This window comes from Electrophorus electricus, unplaced genomic scaffold, assembly GCF_041902795.1.
Source record: "Electrophorus electricus isolate QZ-2024a unplaced genomic scaffold, ASM4190279v1 Scaffold415, whole genome shotgun sequence".
In the NCBI taxonomy this organism is placed as follows: domain Eukaryota; kingdom Metazoa; phylum Chordata; class Actinopteri; order Gymnotiformes; family Gymnotidae; genus Electrophorus; species Electrophorus electricus.
The window spans coordinates 2,501-20,246 of NW_027658709.1; the positions used below are offsets into that span (position 1 = coordinate 2,501).

The 17,746-nt window shown below is 46.3% G+C and overlaps 1 protein-coding gene across 6 annotated transcripts in view; it reads left to right on the plus strand.

The window, feature by feature from the left end:
- Nucleotides 1–17,740, plus strand: part of LOC145655972 (1-phosphatidylinositol 4,5-bisphosphate phosphodiesterase eta-2-like) — a 19,521-nt gene extending 1,781 nt beyond the window's left edge. For 2 of the 6 annotated variants that reach the window (XM_081709435.1, XM_081709439.1), the window contains 17 exons: nucleotides 350–443; nucleotides 1,187–1,390; nucleotides 1,586–1,706; nucleotides 2,966–3,137; nucleotides 5,072–5,179; nucleotides 8,260–8,415; nucleotides 9,690–9,788; nucleotides 9,872–9,972; nucleotides 10,076–10,164; nucleotides 11,630–11,812; nucleotides 12,313–12,420; nucleotides 13,049–13,173; nucleotides 14,185–14,269; nucleotides 14,608–14,754; nucleotides 14,921–15,000; nucleotides 15,717–15,795; nucleotides 17,586–17,740. In XM_081709435.1, the coding sequence (XP_081565561.1) occupies nucleotides 350–443; nucleotides 1,187–1,390; nucleotides 1,586–1,706; nucleotides 2,966–3,137; nucleotides 5,072–5,179; nucleotides 8,260–8,415; nucleotides 9,690–9,788; nucleotides 9,872–9,972; nucleotides 10,076–10,164; nucleotides 11,630–11,812; nucleotides 12,313–12,420; nucleotides 13,049–13,173; nucleotides 14,185–14,269; nucleotides 14,608–14,754; nucleotides 14,921–15,000; nucleotides 15,717–15,795; nucleotides 17,586–17,677 (2,043 nt within the window). In that variant the 3' untranslated portion in view covers nucleotides 17,678–17,740. Of the gene's footprint in view, nucleotides 1–349; nucleotides 444–1,186; nucleotides 1,391–1,585; nucleotides 1,707–2,965; nucleotides 3,138–5,071; nucleotides 5,180–8,259; nucleotides 8,416–9,689; nucleotides 9,789–9,871; nucleotides 9,973–10,075; nucleotides 10,165–11,629; nucleotides 11,813–12,312; nucleotides 12,421–13,048; nucleotides 13,174–14,184; nucleotides 14,270–14,607; nucleotides 14,755–14,920; nucleotides 15,001–15,716 lie in introns of all 6 variants that reach the window. The other 4 variants (XR_014121789.1, XM_081709437.1, XM_081709438.1 and 1 more) reach the window with 4 other exon arrangements.
- The last annotated feature ends 6 nt before the right edge of the window (nucleotides 17,741–17,746 follow it).

Below are 17,746 nucleotides of genomic sequence, written 5' to 3' on the forward strand. Positions count from 1 at the left end.
AGTGATAACTGGGACCGTAGGGGCTGCCGACGCTCCTCCCCCTTTACAACATTAGAATTAGTCTGATTCTGATTGACATGGATGGAAATCTGATCTACCAATCAGCCAATTTAAGGACCAGCCGTCGGATTTCAGGGTTAGACCAGTGCAATCGAAAGATGTTTCTTCATAGGATTTGATCCACGTTACTTAGTACACCCATTTTAAAGTGTTTCAGTTTTTCACACATTAGGGTGCAAACTCCATGATCAGGCAGAAATATTTTTTACTTATTTTGTTGTTGTTGGATTTTTTGTTGTTGTTGCTGCTGTTAATTTGTAATATTATCTTGGATTTGTATTTGTTTCAGATGACCAAAGTCACAAAAGAGCATTGCCTTGAAATTGTTGCCAAATTTGAGCCTTGTCCTGAAAACCAGACACTGGGGGTTCTAGGTATTGACGGTAAGATGACATATAGCATTCTACTCTTTCCTTTAGAAAGCATCTATTAAGCAAAGAGATGCATATGAGATTGAGAAATCTCTGGAAATAAATTAATATAAATGTAATTTTAGCTTGTGACCCCTTATTTTATTTCAGGTGAGTATTAACCATTGTGTCTGAACTGTCCATCTAGTCCTCTAGCAGATGGAAAACTCTTTTGGATTTGGATCATCCCTAATCCCCAGTAATTGATTTGTGGTTGATTAAGCATTGCTCTTTCTTCCCATAATATTCCCATCAGCTGAAGTCCTTGCGTTGTGCATGTTTTCACAGTCACACCTGACTGTGCTCATCAGCATATTATCATGACCTTAAGAGTTACAAATCCAATGTGTTAGAGCAGGAACGGCGTGAACATGTGCCACGTTTGAGTACTCCATGCCAGAGCACGTGCCTAGCTGGGGTACTCTACGCCTGAGCACGTGCTACGTTTGGGTACTCTACGCCAGCGCATGTGCCTTTGTGGTGTATTCCATGCCAGAGCACATGCCACGTTCACCACGCCAGAGCAAAGCACGTTCCCGTATACTCCATGGCCAAGTCTGAGAAAAGTTGTGCTGCTGTATTAATAATTCAGGTATTCACAGGCAGCCTTACAAAGCTAAACTGCAACCGAACAGGCATTTGGCCTTGACCCTTTGACCTCTAAGAACAGCTGTCCCGTTGCTTAAAGACTTCACCGATGTATTCCACTTGTCCAGGTTTCACGAATTACATGCGCAGCCCAGCTGGGGACATCTTTAACCCCGAGCACCATGAAGTCAACCAGGATATGACCCAGCCTCTGTGTAACTACTTCATCGCCTCGTCTCACAACACCTATCTGATGGGAGACCAGCTGATGTCTCAGTCCAGGGTGGACATGTACTCCTGGGTGCTGCAGGCAGGCTGCAGATGTGTGGAAGGTCAGTTCCATTCCCAGCGACTGAATGGATGGCATCAAATTAACAGAAATGTCTCAGCATAACATTAATGCTAAATGGAAGGAACAGGGGCTGAAGATATAACAGAAGGGATTAAATAATGAAAGACATTGTAAAAGCTGCTTTCACGTTGTTGACATTGTTGCCAAATGGTTTCCGCTTTTCTAAATCGTCCAGTGGATTGTTGGGATGGGCCGGACGGGGAGCCAATAGTACACCATGGCTACACCCTAACCTCCAAGATCCTCTTCAAGGACGTCATCGAGACCATCAACAAATACGCGTTTGTCAAGAACCCGTAAGTGCAAATGGAATTTATGACTTTCAGAATTATTCATATGCCTAGATTAATTAGATCTGATATCTCAATGCAGTGAGAAATAGGTGTGAGAGTTTGGGTATATCTGCACACACATATAAGCACACGTGTGTGTGTGTGTGAGTGTGTGTGTGTGTGTGTGTGTGTGTGTGTGTGTGTGAGTGTGTGTGTGTGTGTGTGTGTGTGTGTGTGTGTGTGAGTGTGAGTGTGTGTGTGTGTGTGTGTGTGTGTGTGTGTGTGTGTGTGTGTGAGTGTGTGTGTGTGTGTGTGTGTGTGTGTGTGTGTGTGTGAGTGTGTGTGAGTGTGTGTGTATGTGTGTGTGTGAGTGTGTGTGTGTGTGTGTGTGTGAGTGTGTGTGTGTGTGAGTGTGTGTGTATGTGTGTGTGTGAGTGTGTGTGTGTGTGTGTGTGAGTGTGTGTGTGTGTGAGTGTGTGTGTGTGTGAGTGTGTGAGTGTGTGTGTATGTGTGTGTGTGTGTGTGTGTGTGTGTGTATGTGTGTGTGTGAGTGTGTGTGTGTGTGTGTGTGTGTGAGTGTGTGTGTGTGTGTGAGTGTGTGTGTATGTGTGTGTGTGTGTGTGTGTGTGTGTGTGTATGTGTGTGTGTATGTGTGTGTGTGAGTGTGTGTGTGTGTGTGTGTGTGTGTGTGAGTGTGTGTGTGTGTGTGAGTGTGTGTGTGTGTGTGTGAGTGTGTGTGTGTGTGTGTGTGTGTGTGTGTGTGTGTGTGTGTGTGTGTGTGTGTGTGTGTGTGTGTGTGTGTGTGTGTGTGTGTGTGTGTGTGTGTGTGTGTGTGTGTGTGTGTGTGTGCGTGCACATGATCCTTTGTTACTTTTCCCTTTTTTCATTAGCACCACTGTTGCCAAAGGTGATAATCCTATCAAGATGCACCCAGCCAGGGTTCCTCAAGGTTGTTGCTAATGAAGTGCTATTTTTAGGCAACCTCTATCAGCATGGTCGTTTTGACATGCGGGCATATTTTGCCCACTTTAGGGTTTAACTTCAGGTCATCAGCTAGTTCAACATATATCAGTTTGTAACGCCCCTTGTGTTTCTCTTTCAAATATGACGGATGCTTGATTATTTGCTCACTTTCTCATCAGAAGCATGACAAGACATGACGTCCCTTTTTATAAAACTGTGGATTTCCCACTTGTGGGTGTTCTAAACTGCATCTTTTGCTGACTTTTCTCTTTACAGATCGTCTATGCATGCTGTTTGTGCCTTTGGTTTCCCCTCTATAGGTATCCGGTCATCCTGTCTATCGAGAACCACTGCAGCGTGCCTCAGCAGAAGAAGATGGCTCAGTATCTGGTGGAGATCCTGGATGAGAAGCTCGACGTGTCCTCCATCAGCGTTATGGAGTCTGGGCTCCTGCCCTCGCCTGAAGCCCTCAAAGGCAAAATACTTGTCAAGGTCAAATATTTTTGGCTTTTTGCTGTAACTAACCAACTGACAAGTCAGTCAGCCTAGTGGCTAGAGTCAGTAAAGAAAGAAAGCACCACGCTAGGGGGAGATGAGAAAACATTTCTGACAGGCAAATTCATGAAGCACCTTTCGTGTTGGTAGACATTCATAACACCGTTTTAACTAGAACAGAGCCTAAGATATAAACCCATTTGAGGTTTTGGGGAGGTGTAGGACTGTTTCATGCTTCCGCTTGGGGCAGGCAGTGTCTAAGGCGCCTGTCTGTTACGCCAGATTGATCATCGACGGTCAGAGTAGAGCTGCAGCCTGCTGCTTCCCGGGTCCCGCACAGCCTTCCCAACATACCCGGAGCCGCTTTAACAACCCCTTTCCATTAACTTCCCTGCACGAGCCTGTGAGATCTTTGCATCCAGGAAATCAGGCCACATAGCGTGAGGTGGAACTGCACGACGTGGACCTGGCTGCTATAATTGGAAGCCAAGTGCCGTCGGCCACTGGAGAGCTGGCCCCAAGGCACAAACTGGGCCATTGGATGATATTGACAAATCACTTGGCAGCGAGCCGGCAAGAAACGCTCCAGCTGGTGGTCTGAAGCCAACGTGCGCCACGTGAGCCGCATGTACTGGCCAGGGCGGCACTTTAGCACAACCACATGTAAGCGCCATATAGCCAGGTGCTTCATTTTTGCTTAGCCAACGTGCTTGCCTTAGTCACGCTTGGTTTCCCACAGCCTGCTGGTACAGCAAACGCCACCAACAAAACAGTACGACAAGAAACGGCAGGAGATGTGCTCTGTTATGATTTGGCCCTGAGGAGGAAGTGTGTACACCACACACTGGGTTTCGTGCTAATTTGTGAGCTATTTGTGCCCATTGGTAATGCTTCTTGCTACTTTGTTTCCAAACACAAATTAGATTTCACAACCCTGAGCAGGACTTAGAGCTTTGTGGGATATGACGTTCCCAGAGCTTGATTTGTACAAATCCAGAAATGCTTTTGGAAACAAGCACTGTTGTGGACAAAAAAGGGAAATAGAAAACCACCTTGTGGTTTGATGCTGTGAAGCATCAAACCACACACGCACACACACACACACACACACACACACACACACACACACACACACACACACACACACACACACACACACTCTCTCTCTCTGCCTCTCTCTCCTGCCCACTTCTTATTCACTGAGAGTTATGGCTCCAACCTTTCAACCCCCTGACCTTGTAAAACACTTCCGAATCGATTGCTCCCGACACTAGGGCTCCACAGACCGTGCGTGGGATTGATCGCTGCTTTTCTTGGACCTCTCTGTCCTTTTGTAAGCGCACACCGCCACGCCGTGTCACCTAGTTGCGCTCAAGTCGGCTGTTACGCACATGTCAATCAAGCAATCACCAACAAGTGAGTGGACGAGCCGACAAGCCTGCCAGGTCTCGTACGCCGGTACCTGAGATGAGGCAGCGCAGCCTCATTATCCCCCTCATTTGTGAAGTGAGAGGACGTCTGAGTGCTTGACTGCTTGGTTAACCTGTTATTGGAGGTGTGACAAGGAAAGACACAGCTGCCCTTTATCAGGCTTTTTAAAAAGTGCTGCATTTGTGATCTGTTCCTTAATTCAAGCCTGCTTGGTCTGTGCATTCTCTTGAGATCTTTATGTTTTTCAGAAACATCTAAATATAACATCAAAATCTAAAATTTGCCTCGCTGCTTATGTAACATATGGCTAAGTCAGGGGGGCTGTGATATTATTAAGCATGGCCCAGTTACCCAAAAACATTGCAGTCTTGAGAGCATCTGCACTGCTGGAGACGGTGCGCTGACGTTGGCTCATGCCCAGACCAGCGTCCTCCGTGCGTTTGCCTTTTGTGCATCTCTATGTATTTCCGATTGTTCTCCGAACCTGTTGTACCGCGCAGGGCAAGAAGTTGCCAACCAACATTGATGAGAATGCGGAGGAGGGCGATGTGTCGGACGAGGACAGCGCCGACGAAATGGAGGATGACTACAAGCTGATGAACGGAGATGTGAGTGGCCTCTCGTCCCTGCAGGGCCTGGGGCTCTTCCAGTGTTCCCCTCAGATGTCCTCGCATGCTCTCTCTCTCTCGCTCTCTCGCTCTCTCTTGCTTTCTTTCTCAGCCTCGCTGTTCCTCCTGAAAGCTCTCTGTCTCTCCTCCTTGCTTTCGTTACATTTAAGCAGAAGCTGCCCTGCCTTTCTTAATCATGCTAATTCCACTGACGAACATGTCGCCGTAATATGAAGAACAATGTTCATTTAGCAACGTCCGAGCGCGTTCATTTAACGCATGGCGCACTTCTGACATTCGCATCACACTAATATAGCAGAACGCAGGGCATTAAGGGGATAGGAGACCACCCAGAAGCATTGTACATTATTCTGGGTTCAGTCATACTACTGTTATATTTATAACCGCTCAGGGCTCTTAGTACAGACTAAGTCCTAAGACCTGTTCATTTTTGATGAGACCCACCTTCAGCTCATCCTGTCCCTGCCTAAAAATCCAGAGAGCCATCGCTTTTCCTGTCTGCTTGCAAATCCAAAGTTTCACGTTCTCTGTATGGCATGAAATTATGTGGCGGACACATATTTTTACAAACCTGGAGTGTTGTTTTTTTGTGTTTAGTTTTTTTGTTGTTTTGTTTTTTTTTCATAGACAGCTTTGGTTGTCTTGCTTTATTTTTCACACCTTCCCACTACTCAGTTCAGCGTGACGCCAATAATAGAATCCACCTCCGTGCACATAAGCTGCAGTTTTCCAGAAAGCTCCCTCACCTTCTACTTTTGTGTCAATTTCTCATTCTCTTTGAAACGTGGCTCAAAGCGAACTCGCGCATGACCCCCCCCCCTGCAGTTTCCCACTCTTTTGTCTGAGCCGGAAGACCCTGTGTAATGTGGTAAATATTTCACAGGGGAACGAGAGTCTCGCTGGTCTGCAGCTCCGTTCAGACGCAGCCAGGCATGTAGCTTCTGAGGAGTCTCTAAGAGCTGTGATAAAGTGTGGTACAATACTGTTTCCTTGGGTTTCTTTTTTATACTGACAATGGCTGGGTTGCTATTGAAGTGGTAATCATGTGTGCTGTTAAGTGAACCCTGAATCAGTTATGAGATAGAGAAGCTCTTTAATCCAAATGGAATCATTTTTTGAGGTTTTTTTAAATGATTGTGTTAGCAGATCTTTCCTGTGATGATAATTCTCAGTTCCATGGGAAATATGGAAAATACTGTATGTTTCCTGTAGGTCGTCCTGACATATGTGAGGCAGAATTGATCATATGGCTCAGCTGTGTTCTGCTGTAATCTGACTATGGTGGCAGATTCACCATAGCTCATTAATCTAATATGTCAGTCATAGATTCCAAAATCTACGCACTGATTGGTTCATGAGCACAATCCCTGCCTGGTGCATTTCTGCTCGGTCACAAGATCATGACTTAAATATCGGTTTATAGTCTAGAAGTCTCCTGCGCTGTGTAAAACTAGATTGGCCCATGTGGTCCAAAACACAAACTGTATATGTCTATAGGATCTGACATGTGTGGACAAGTTTGGTGCTTTGTCATGCGGGGGGGGGGGGTTGGATGCTTGGACTCTGTGAACTGAAACACAACAGACGGCTAACGGCTCCAAGCTCTGACAGCCCATGCAAAACTTTGTTCTGAAACAATATCTTCTGCAGTGGCTCAACAAACCAGCTCACAGAAGCAAGGCTCTTGTCAGGTGAGTCTATCATCACGGAGAGTTCAGCTGCTTTCTGCCCAGCTCTGGAGAGCCACTCACAACAGATCAGCACGTTCACACACACACACACACACACACGCACACACACAGCACTAGCCGAGTCGTCGAGGAAAGACGGGAGCTGGTGTCATTCGTGAATATACCCTCCAGGCGATGTTCTCCCTCAGCTGGCTGGGGTGATTTCAAATTGAAATCATTTTGACCCGAAGCCTGGAAGTGGAGTGTGTAATGCCATTATGTACCTGCACATTCAGAAGTATGAGGTTGGCTCAGGAGTGACACACGCAGAGGGTGAGTCAATCCACCCCAGCGCTGCCATTGCATTATTATGCAATTATGCCATTATCTCCTGACACACATACGCCCACCCCTGCAAAAACTAATTCTTTTTTGTAGTCTCTCTCCTTTGCAACCTATCTATCTCACTCTTGCTCTCTCTTCCTCTCACTCTCTCTCTCTCTCTCTCTCTCACTCTCTCTGGCTCTCTCTCTCTCTCACTCTTGCGCTTTATCACTCTCCCTCATGCTTTCTATCTCTCTCTCTCTTTCTCTCTCTCTCTCTCTCTCTCACTCTCTCTGGCTCTCTCTCTCTCTCACTCTCTCTGGCTCTCTCTCTCTCTCTCTCTCTCACTCTTGCGTTTTATCACTCTCCCTCATGCTTTCTATCTCACTCTTGCTCTCTCTCTTCCTCTCACTCTCTCTCTCTCTCTCTCTCTCTCTCACTCTTGTGCTTTATCACTCTCCCTCATGCTTTCTATCTCTCTCTCTCTCTCACTCTATCTGGCTCTCTCTCTCTCTCTCTCGTGCTTTATCACTCTCCCTCATGCTTTCTATCTCTCTCTTTCTCTCTCTCTCTCTCACTCTTGCGCTTTATCACTCTCCCTCATGCTTTCTATCTCTCTCTTTCTCTCTCTCTCTCTCTCTCTCACTCTCTGGCTCTCTCTCTCTCTCTCTCTCACTCTTGCGCTTTATCACTCTCCCTCATGCTTTCTATCTCTCTCTCTCTCTCTCTCTCTCTCACTCTTGCGCTTTATCACTCTCCCTCATGCTTTCTATCTCTCTCTTTCTCTCTCTCTCTCTCTCTCTCTCTCTCTCACTCTCTCTGGTTCTCTCTCTCTCTCTCTCTCTCTTGCGCTTTATCACTCTCCCTCATGCTTTCTATCTCTCTCTCTCTCTCTCTCTCTCTCTCTCTCTGGCTCTCTCTCTCTCTCTCTCTCTCTTGCGCTTTATCACTCTCCCTCATGCTTTCTATCTATCTCTCTCTCTCTCTCTCTCTCTCTCTCTCTCTCTCTGGCTCTCTCTCTCTCTCTCTCTCTCTCCTGGCTTACCCGTTTCTCCCTTCCCTCAGACGTCCATGAACAGGAAGCATGTGGAGAACGTTGCAAAAAAAAAGCTGGACAGCCTGATGAAAGAGTCTCAGATCCGGGACCGTGAAGACCCGGACAGCTTCACCCTGGCGGCCCTGCCTCCCTCAGGCAAGCCCAGCGAGAAGGCTGCTGGGAAGGTTAGCCAGGAAACCATCGCACGCTCCCACCAGACGTCTCCCTGTGCGCTCTCTCTCTCTCCCTCTCCTCTGTTCCCTCTTTTTTTTGTATTTCTCTTTTCTCATTGTTGTTTTTCTCTTTGAAAGTGCAAGGCCTCTGCTGTTGCATACATTGCGTGGCCTGTTTGAATTTAAGCACGGACGGTGAAACGATCCAAAGCGAGGTCTTAAAGGTAGCGACTTCCTAGCAACTGTATATCGCAGGGCAGGTGGGTCAAAAGCTGTATCCTCCCCAAGACCCCCGACGGACTATTGCAGAAAATGGTGGGAGAAGGATTGAGTCGTTTGTTTGCTCTCGTGGGAAGACTCGGGCTCTGCTGTATGATTTAGTCCCCGTCCAACAGATAAACGGCTACCTTGGTCTGGCGGAGGAGATAACTGCTGTTGTAGCATGAGCATATTATGTTGGTGAAACCTCAGTGGCTCCCAGTTTCCACTGGGGTCATTAAGATGACCTCGGTGTCACTCAAGATGCATCGGGAGATGTGGCATTCCAACCGGAGTGCATGGTAATGAAAAGAGGGTCTTTTTTGTTACCCCGCCCCCAGCCCCACCCCTTTCCCCTGGACCCACCCCCCCCGCCCACCCCCCGCTCAGGGTCAGCTCGGGGGGCATGAGAGGCTGGGCAGCTTTCAGCACGCTCAGGATGGAGCTGCTGCCATCTGTTAGACGGTTGATCTCCTTTGGATTTCTCTTCAGAAGTAGTCTGGCACTCTCACTGTCCACTTCATGATTCTACGTCCTTACTCACTGCATCTAATGAGATTTCTCATCGGGCCGTTCCTGTTCCCACTTTTAAATGCAAGCGCTGGTGTGTGGCTTACCTAGTAGAGGAAGTCATTTGTCCCTTCCGACTCTTAATGAATCAGCCTTGGCTGAACTGTTGCCCAGAATTACAGTGCAGAATCTCCGCCAACTCCAGCGACACCAGCGTGGCGACAGCTAGAGCTGCGTGTGCACTGATGCTGCCACCTAGTGGCTAAAGTATATAGCACAAGATGCCCACCTTGCTTTTAACCTCCTGCATGAACCTCGTTACATGACGAAGGACATTGCCTCAAAATCTCTGTATCTTTCTCACCTGGGAGCCGTTTTTATTTTGGACATTTCCCACCTTTTGGTTTGCTCGAGGGATACAACCACACGTCATCCGTCATTTTATTTTAAGCAAGTGCTGGTGAGAGCAGGATGGATGAAGGACCCCTTCCAACGACCCGTTGCTGTCTTGGTTGCAGGGCAGAGGAGAAGACAGTACAGACACGGGAGACGAGGCCATCCCCAGCGCGAACAAGAAGTTGGCCAAATCCTTTATGGGCAGCTTCTCCAAACGCAAGGTCAGTCTCCCTCTCTGATGCACACACACACACCCACACATTGAGTCATCGAGTCACCGATCTGTGGTCTCCTGGCACTGTAGAAAAAGTCGAGCAAGCTGAAGAAGGTGTCCAGCTTTGAGGACACAGACACAGATCAGGAGAGCTCAGGCAGCGCATCACGAGCCCCCTCGCACCACAGCAGGTAGGAGGCGCACGGCAGGAGGGTGTATACGCAGAGGGGCTGTGGTGTGTGTATGGCAAGCCAGTGCTGCTTTGGTATTTAGCGACTGGGGTTGTGTCTGCAGAAGGAAGAAAACCATGAAACTGTCCAGGGCTCTGTCTGACCTGGTAAAATACACGAAATCTGTGGCCATGCAGGAGCTGGAGACCCAAGGTGAGGAAATACCACAGGAAGAGTATCACATTCACATATCACATATCACACGTCATATATCATACATCACATTCACATATCACACATCACACATCATACATCATACATTATACATCATACATCACATTCACATATCACACGTCATACGTCACATTCACATATCACACATCATACATCCTACATTATACATCATACATTATACATTATACATTATACATCATACATCACATATCACACATCATATATCATATTCACATATCACACATCATACGCCATACATCACATTCACATATCACATGTCATACATCATACATCACATTCACATATCACACGTCATACATTATACATCACATTCACATATCACACGTCATACATCACATTCACATATTACACATCATACATTATACATAATACATTATACATCATACATCACATATCACACATCATACATCACATTCACATATCACATACATCATACATCACATTCACATATCACACGTCATACATCATACATCACATTCACATATCACACGTCATACATCAAACATCATACATTATACATCATACATTACATATCGCACATCATACATCATGCATCACATTCACAGATCACACATACATCACATTCACATGTCACACATCATACATCATACATTATACATCATACATCACATATCACACATCATACATCACATTCACATATCACACATCATACATCACATTCACATATCACACATACATCATACATCACATTCACATATCATACATCATACATCACATTCACATATCACACATCATACATCAAACATCATACATTATACATCATACATTACATATCGCACATCATACATCATGCATCACATTCACAGATCACACATACATCACATTCACATGTCACACATCATACATCATACATTATACATCATACATCACATATCACACATCATACATCACATTCACATATCACACATCATACATCACATTCACATATCACACATACATCATACATCACATTCACATATCATACATCATACATCACATTCACATATCACACATCATACATCAAACATCATACATTATACATCATACATCACATATCGCACATCATACATCATGCATCACATTCACATATCACACATACATCACATTCACATGTCACACATCATACATCATACATCACATTCACATATCACACATCATTCATTATACATCACATTCAAACACCACATTCACACATCACAATCACACATCATATATCACATTCACACATCAAATTCACAAATCACACTTATGTATCACATAAAAAATTCACATTATGTTAGTTATTGAAGCTGCATCTTCTCATCCCCTCCAGAAAGCTTTACATGTAATAGGCATGTGACAGGCATTTGGCAGACATGTGACAGGCATGTGGCAGGCGTGTGTCCTTTGTACTCTGACACTGTATTTACCTTGTGGCTTGTAGGTGGGACCAGCTGGCTGGTGTCCTCGCTGAGCGAGACCAAGGCTCAACAGCTGCTACAGCAAAGGCCCACCCACCTCGTGCGCTTCAACCAACGGCAGCTTTCGCGCATCTACCCCTCGCCCTACCGTGTCGACTCCAGCAACTTCAACCCGCAGCCCTTCTGGAACGCCGGCTGCCACCTGGGTACGTCCGCACCCCAGCCCGATGTGCCTCGGGACCGAGAGGACAGAAACAGCCCGGGGAGGTGGTCGCTAAATGCTCTTCTTGGAGACCTCGTTTCTGTTCAGCTTGCTCATTAGTGCGTGCGGAACATCCTGATTGGCTGGATGAGTAGTTCCAGGCAGCAGCTGAACTCTGCAGGAACGTAGATGTCCAGGAACAGAGTTAGTGACCATTGTGATTCCACACTGCCAGGGTTGCTGCCGGGTGTATTTGATGGGCGTTTACAGTCGGTAAAATAGGATTTAAGGAGTGGCACGGGTGGCGTGCAGGTGGAAAGAGATCAATTAAGTAAATTAATCAGTTACACTCTATAGTGTCTTTTATAGTGTAAACGCATTTGTAACACAAGCATATTGGTATGAAAAGCAGGTACTATAGAGGTCACGTAAAGCATTCTCTGTGTGTGTGTGTGTGTGTGTGTGTGTGTGTGTGTGTGTGTGTGTGTGTGTGTGTGTGTGCAGTGGCTTTAAACTACCAGTCCGAGGGCCGGGTCCTTCAGATGAACAGGGCCAAGTTCTACAGCAACGGCAACTGCGGCTATGTCCTCAAGCCCGAGTGCATGTGTGAAGGTGAGGATAGAGCGCGGCTTGCGAATAAACGCCATTTCTCTCCATGAGATTAGGTTTAGTTTAGATTCTGCGCACCACATTGCTCTACGAATTTCTACACATTAACTTTATCAAATGAAAATGATGAAATTATGACCGCTTCAATATCAGATTCTTCCCAGAGGCAATCAGACCTAACTCACTGGTGTCCAACCCCACCCCCCAATGCCTGCCTGGACTAAACCAGACTCAATCCATCACCATCTGGCCCATCAACACTCAAGACTTATTGTATTTCCTGCATCTTCTGCACACTTCTTGCACGGTTGTATTGTGCATTCACACTTTGTACTCCAGTGTATTACGCTGCTGTACTGCGTGATGTGGAAGAAATGACATCTCACTTCATATACCCAGAGGAACGTCAGTAAAACCTCAACTTGAACTTTCTATAAGTTAACACTTATAGGTTTGCTACTATTTACCACTAACTTTGCCACTATCTACCACTGTGCCACCAGTATCCAAAGAAAAGGTGTCATAACTGCTTCCCCTTAAGCAATGTAGGTCAGGGTTCTGTTGCTAATATGCTTTAAATGGGAACGTGACCTCTGTCTTGCTTTCTCTCATTGTTTCAACCTGCCGTCAGGCTCCTTTAGCCCGATGCTGGAGGACCCGCGGCCTGGGCAGATGAGGAAGCAGCTGGTGCTGAAATTAATCAGCGGGCAGCAGCTGCCCAAACCCAAGGACTCCATGCTGGGAGACCGCGGAGAGGTGTGCACTGCGGCTGGAGCGGGAAAACCAGCCATGCCTGGAATCCTTTCCCTGTCCCGTCTGTTCCCTTCTCCCTCTCTCTCTCTCTCCCTTTTTCCCCAGCATACATTTATACGTACGCACGCAGACGTTGTAGCATCGACGGCGAAGAAGAATCACAAAGTACCCTTTCTTACCAATGAGACCACGATTGTTTACCAATAACAGGCCAAAGACAGACTAGGTGGGGCAAAAGGGGAGGTTTTCAGCACAATGTAGAACATTCATTTTGAAGCTAAATACAATCTGCAGAGAAGCATTCTGGGAGTCCTCCTGCTCTCAGTTCCCAGTGGCTCATAACCACTATATATTGACTGCAGCATGTAAGAGAGTGTCTCCTTCTTTCATGGAAAAATGGGGTTTTTCACACTTCTCCTATTGTTTCCAATAGAAAAATCTTGAATTCTGCTGTAATGTATCCTCAACCCCTTTGGGGGGCTTCTGGGGTCCGTGTTGGTGATGTGTCACTAAGCTTCTCAACTTGACAATGGAGCCCCCAACACAATGCTGGTTCGTACCAGTTAAGCCCACCCATATTACCAGCCCCTCTCAATAATATCTGATACTAAACAGACAAATGTTTGGCCACGCCCTTCCCACAGTCCGTCTGCTCCGTCCATAATTACCGAGCTGTCTAATCAGTATTAGACCCTAACCGAACACAACACAGCCCAGATCATTCCCCTGCGACAGTTTTATACCTGTGCCCACTTTAAGCCTTCCTCCCTTATAAGAGTGGTGCTTGGACCCCGTGGGATGACCCCAGAAACTGGAGCTCGCCCCACAGGGTCCGTGGCCTTCACGCCCTAAAGGGGCTTCGGCCCTGTTCGGCCTGGGGATATGATGGAGGTGGTGGTGCTGCACACACTGCTGATTCTTCTACTGCTGCATTTAATAAACAATGGCGTGAATATACATATATAAGCATATATTTATTTATTTATATACATATATATAATCTATGTTGTGTAGATCATAGACCCCTTCGTGGAAGTGGAGATCATTGGCTTGCCTGTGGACTGTTGCAAGGAGCAGACCCGAGTGGTTGATGACAACGGTGAGTGGCGGTCATGGGTCAGAGGGGTTTCACGTGCCGCGCAGGTGGTGGCTGACCTCTGGAGCCCAGCAAGCACCCGTTCAGGCTCAGCCATTATGTCTGGCGTTTCAGGGGCTGGTGCTTCATGCTGTGTAGTATCAAATTGTGTGTGTGTGCGTGTGTCTGTGTGTGTCTGTGTGTTATATATTATGCATGAGGCTGGCACCACTGAACTGCATCACTCTGGCTCTAATCGTCTTAATAATTCATGAATTCTTAAAAATCGTGTATGCCGTTTACTAACACTTTCCCCTTCTACTCTCTCACTGTCTCTTTCTCTCTCTCGCTCTCTCTCTCAGGATTCAACCCCATGTGGGAGGAAACCCTGGTCTTTACTGTGCAAATGCCAGAGATTACACTCGTGCGCTTCCTAGTCTGGGATCACGACCCCATTGGCCAGGACTTCATCGGCCAGAGGACCATCGCCTTTAACAGCATGATGCCAGGTAGCCAGGTCTCCCTTCCAGCTAGACTTTGGCGCTCATTTCCTGCCTGGAAACAGACCCCTTCCCTCTTTAAGTGTCATCACCACCCGCTTTGTAACGCAGTGGAATTTCAGTGACTCTAACCGCTTCAGTACCTGACGATGCCGGATAAATTTTCACCGTGCAGGTTACCGTCACGTGTATCTGGAGGGAATGGAAGAAGCATCCATCTTTGTCCATGTGGCTCTGAATGACATCACTGGTAAGGTAGGTGCCCTGGCCTCTATGAGGAAGCACAGCCTTCCTTGGTTATCGCTCTCCTGGTGAGGCAGTCTAGGTTTTTGCACCACTATTCCCATCCTCAGGTTTTGTGTTTATAAAATATCAGTGCTTTGCCCTTTTTCCTTTATTTTCTTGTCTGGGGAGGTTATATTTTCTAAAAGTTCTACAGTCGCTTTGAAGGGAGTAAAGAAGTTAACTTCTAAATTCAGACGTTCGTTGACGTAGGTATGAGGCAAGAAAGAATGAGTATGCCGGAACAGAAGTAGGTTTTATTCTGGTATGTAATGCAATATGTACTTTCTGCTTATCTGATTGTCTTGGGTAAACAGGCACCTTAGCGGGTAACTGCTTGTTTGGTCCATCTTAATCGTTATACATTCTCAACATTAGCACATTGTGGCTGTTCTACATTATCATGTTGAAATTTGTGGTTTTCAGGAATTAAGCCTGATAGAATAGATATTTGAACATTTTGAGGTGCTATCTTATAAAAAACCATTCACCTCTATGTTGTTAATTATTTCATGTCATTTTTCATAGACTGTCTCCATGATACTGTGATGATTACAGATGTGTGTTTTGTATAGTTTTCTATCTCTCTTTGTATAGTCTTTCCTTGCCTCTCTCTCCCTCTCTCCCTCTCTCTCTCTCTCCCTCTCTCTCTGACCGCTCTCTCTGTCTCTTTCTCTTTGTGCTTTCAGTGCAACCTCCTTAGTCGAAAAGCTGTGTTTAGAGGCAGGAATTTGTTAGGAGCCCCGATGCTGTCACTCAGACTTTCAGGTGTAGTGAGACGCAATCAGCACCCTCTGCATGTGCCATATGTCCGCCTCCCCACCTCCGCCGTGCTCGCGCCCCTCGCGAGCACGTGACCGAGCCTGGCCTCATGCACCAGCATCCAACCTTGCCAACTCACGCAGAGATGGGTTGTGCCATGATGACCACTGCCTATTAGCTCGCCAGCTTTCTCATTTGACCCCTAAGCAGATCCAGTGTCCCGGTTCCCCCTCTGCTGTGGAGGGCAGCGGTAGGCACCAGGGCTGGGTGGGGCTGGGTGGGGGTGGGGGGCTTTACAGAAGCCGCGTTCCAGGGGCGACAGCTCCTCCTCCAATTTCACCTCACTCAGGAGATTCTCAATCTGCAATACGGCCTTGAACGTCCTGTTTTGCAATATCTGGCTATTCCGTCCGACCCGGCTGATGGGCGTGGGCACACCGTACCCATGCCTGTAATCTTAGAAAGGACGTCGGATGAACCTTAGTCACTCATGGTCGGTTGTTTTGTTGACGATGAAGAGCCAGAGCTTAGCAGGTACTCTTTCCTGTATTCTGCTTCTCTGTATTCAGTTCGGCTGGCTGTTTTTTATTATGTGGGTTAATTATCTGTTCCCGAATCTATTTAGTCTATTTAGTGTTGTTGTGCTGCCGGAAATTGCCAAACTGATACGTTGCGTTTCTTAGATTAGTAGAGCTCACTTCTGTGCTCTTTGGAATCTTGGTGTTCCAGCTATTACTCTTTGTATGCTTTTGTCTGTATGCTTTTATGTGTATCCCATTTGCTGATGGTATATTATATTAAGGACATTCCACATGGATCTACTTTTACATAGTTCATGAAATGACATTGGGTGCGAAGCTTTGCAAAAGATACAGTAAGCTGAATGTATTGTTTGCATGCCCCCTTTGATATTAGAACAAAATAAGGCTGACCTATGATTCAGGTAACCAGCTCATTAATTAAATGTAGTACCTCGATATTGTTCTGGGTTAAATCAGATGGACGTTTCCGATGTGACGCACAAGCAATAACCCAGTGTCATTTTTCGTGCAACGTATTTGTGAATTTCCCACTTCATTACATTTCCACCCTGGTGTGCCTCCTCCATATCTGCTTAAACAGCTCTGTGTTCACACTCGGCTGAGTACGTGTCCGACATGTGTGTCAACTTGCACCGGGCCGGTGTAGTTGCACATTTGACCAAGTTATGCACATGTATTGTTGTCCGTCCTCCTGTCGTGGCTAGTCTATCTGAGAAAAAAAAGGAATATTTCGTCCAGCAGTGGTAATGTTGCAGATGAGTAGTTGAAGCCAGTAGAGAACAGCAATATAAAGGCGGGGCAGTGACAACTAGCTGATAAGTGCCTTGCTTGTATTTATATAATGTTGCTTTCAACTCATAAAGTCTGATTTAAAAAAAAAACCAGTAAGCTACATTTTATATTATGTTTTAACTATTTGAAGTCTCTTGATCATTTCATATGGTACCTGGAATTTTGGTCTAACAGTATAGTAGCTATTATTTAATTATATTTAACTATACGTTATTGGGGATGGCCCCAATATTAGTTGCATTATGTTCAAGCCTAACATGGTTAACTGGCTATTTTGAGACTTTGTGGCAGTTTTTAACATTTAAAAGTTTTTATTTTTAACTTGCATTTACAGCATGATTACTGTATTTGCATAATCACTAACATTCCATTATTGGGCACTGCCTGCTTTTTGCAAGTGATTCTTGCTGATCCCTTCAGTCTACCGACCCTCATGCTGCTTTCCCGCCATTCCATTCGCAGGCACGGCCGGCCAGCGGAATAAAAGGGCTGTTCCACAGAAACCCAAAGCAGGCTTCTCTAGACAGCCATGCTGCTGTGCTACGCGGCCGTAAGGCCGCCTTTGGTGCCCACCTGCTTCGCCGCACGGCCAGCGCGCCCACCAAGGGCCAGCCCAAGGCCAA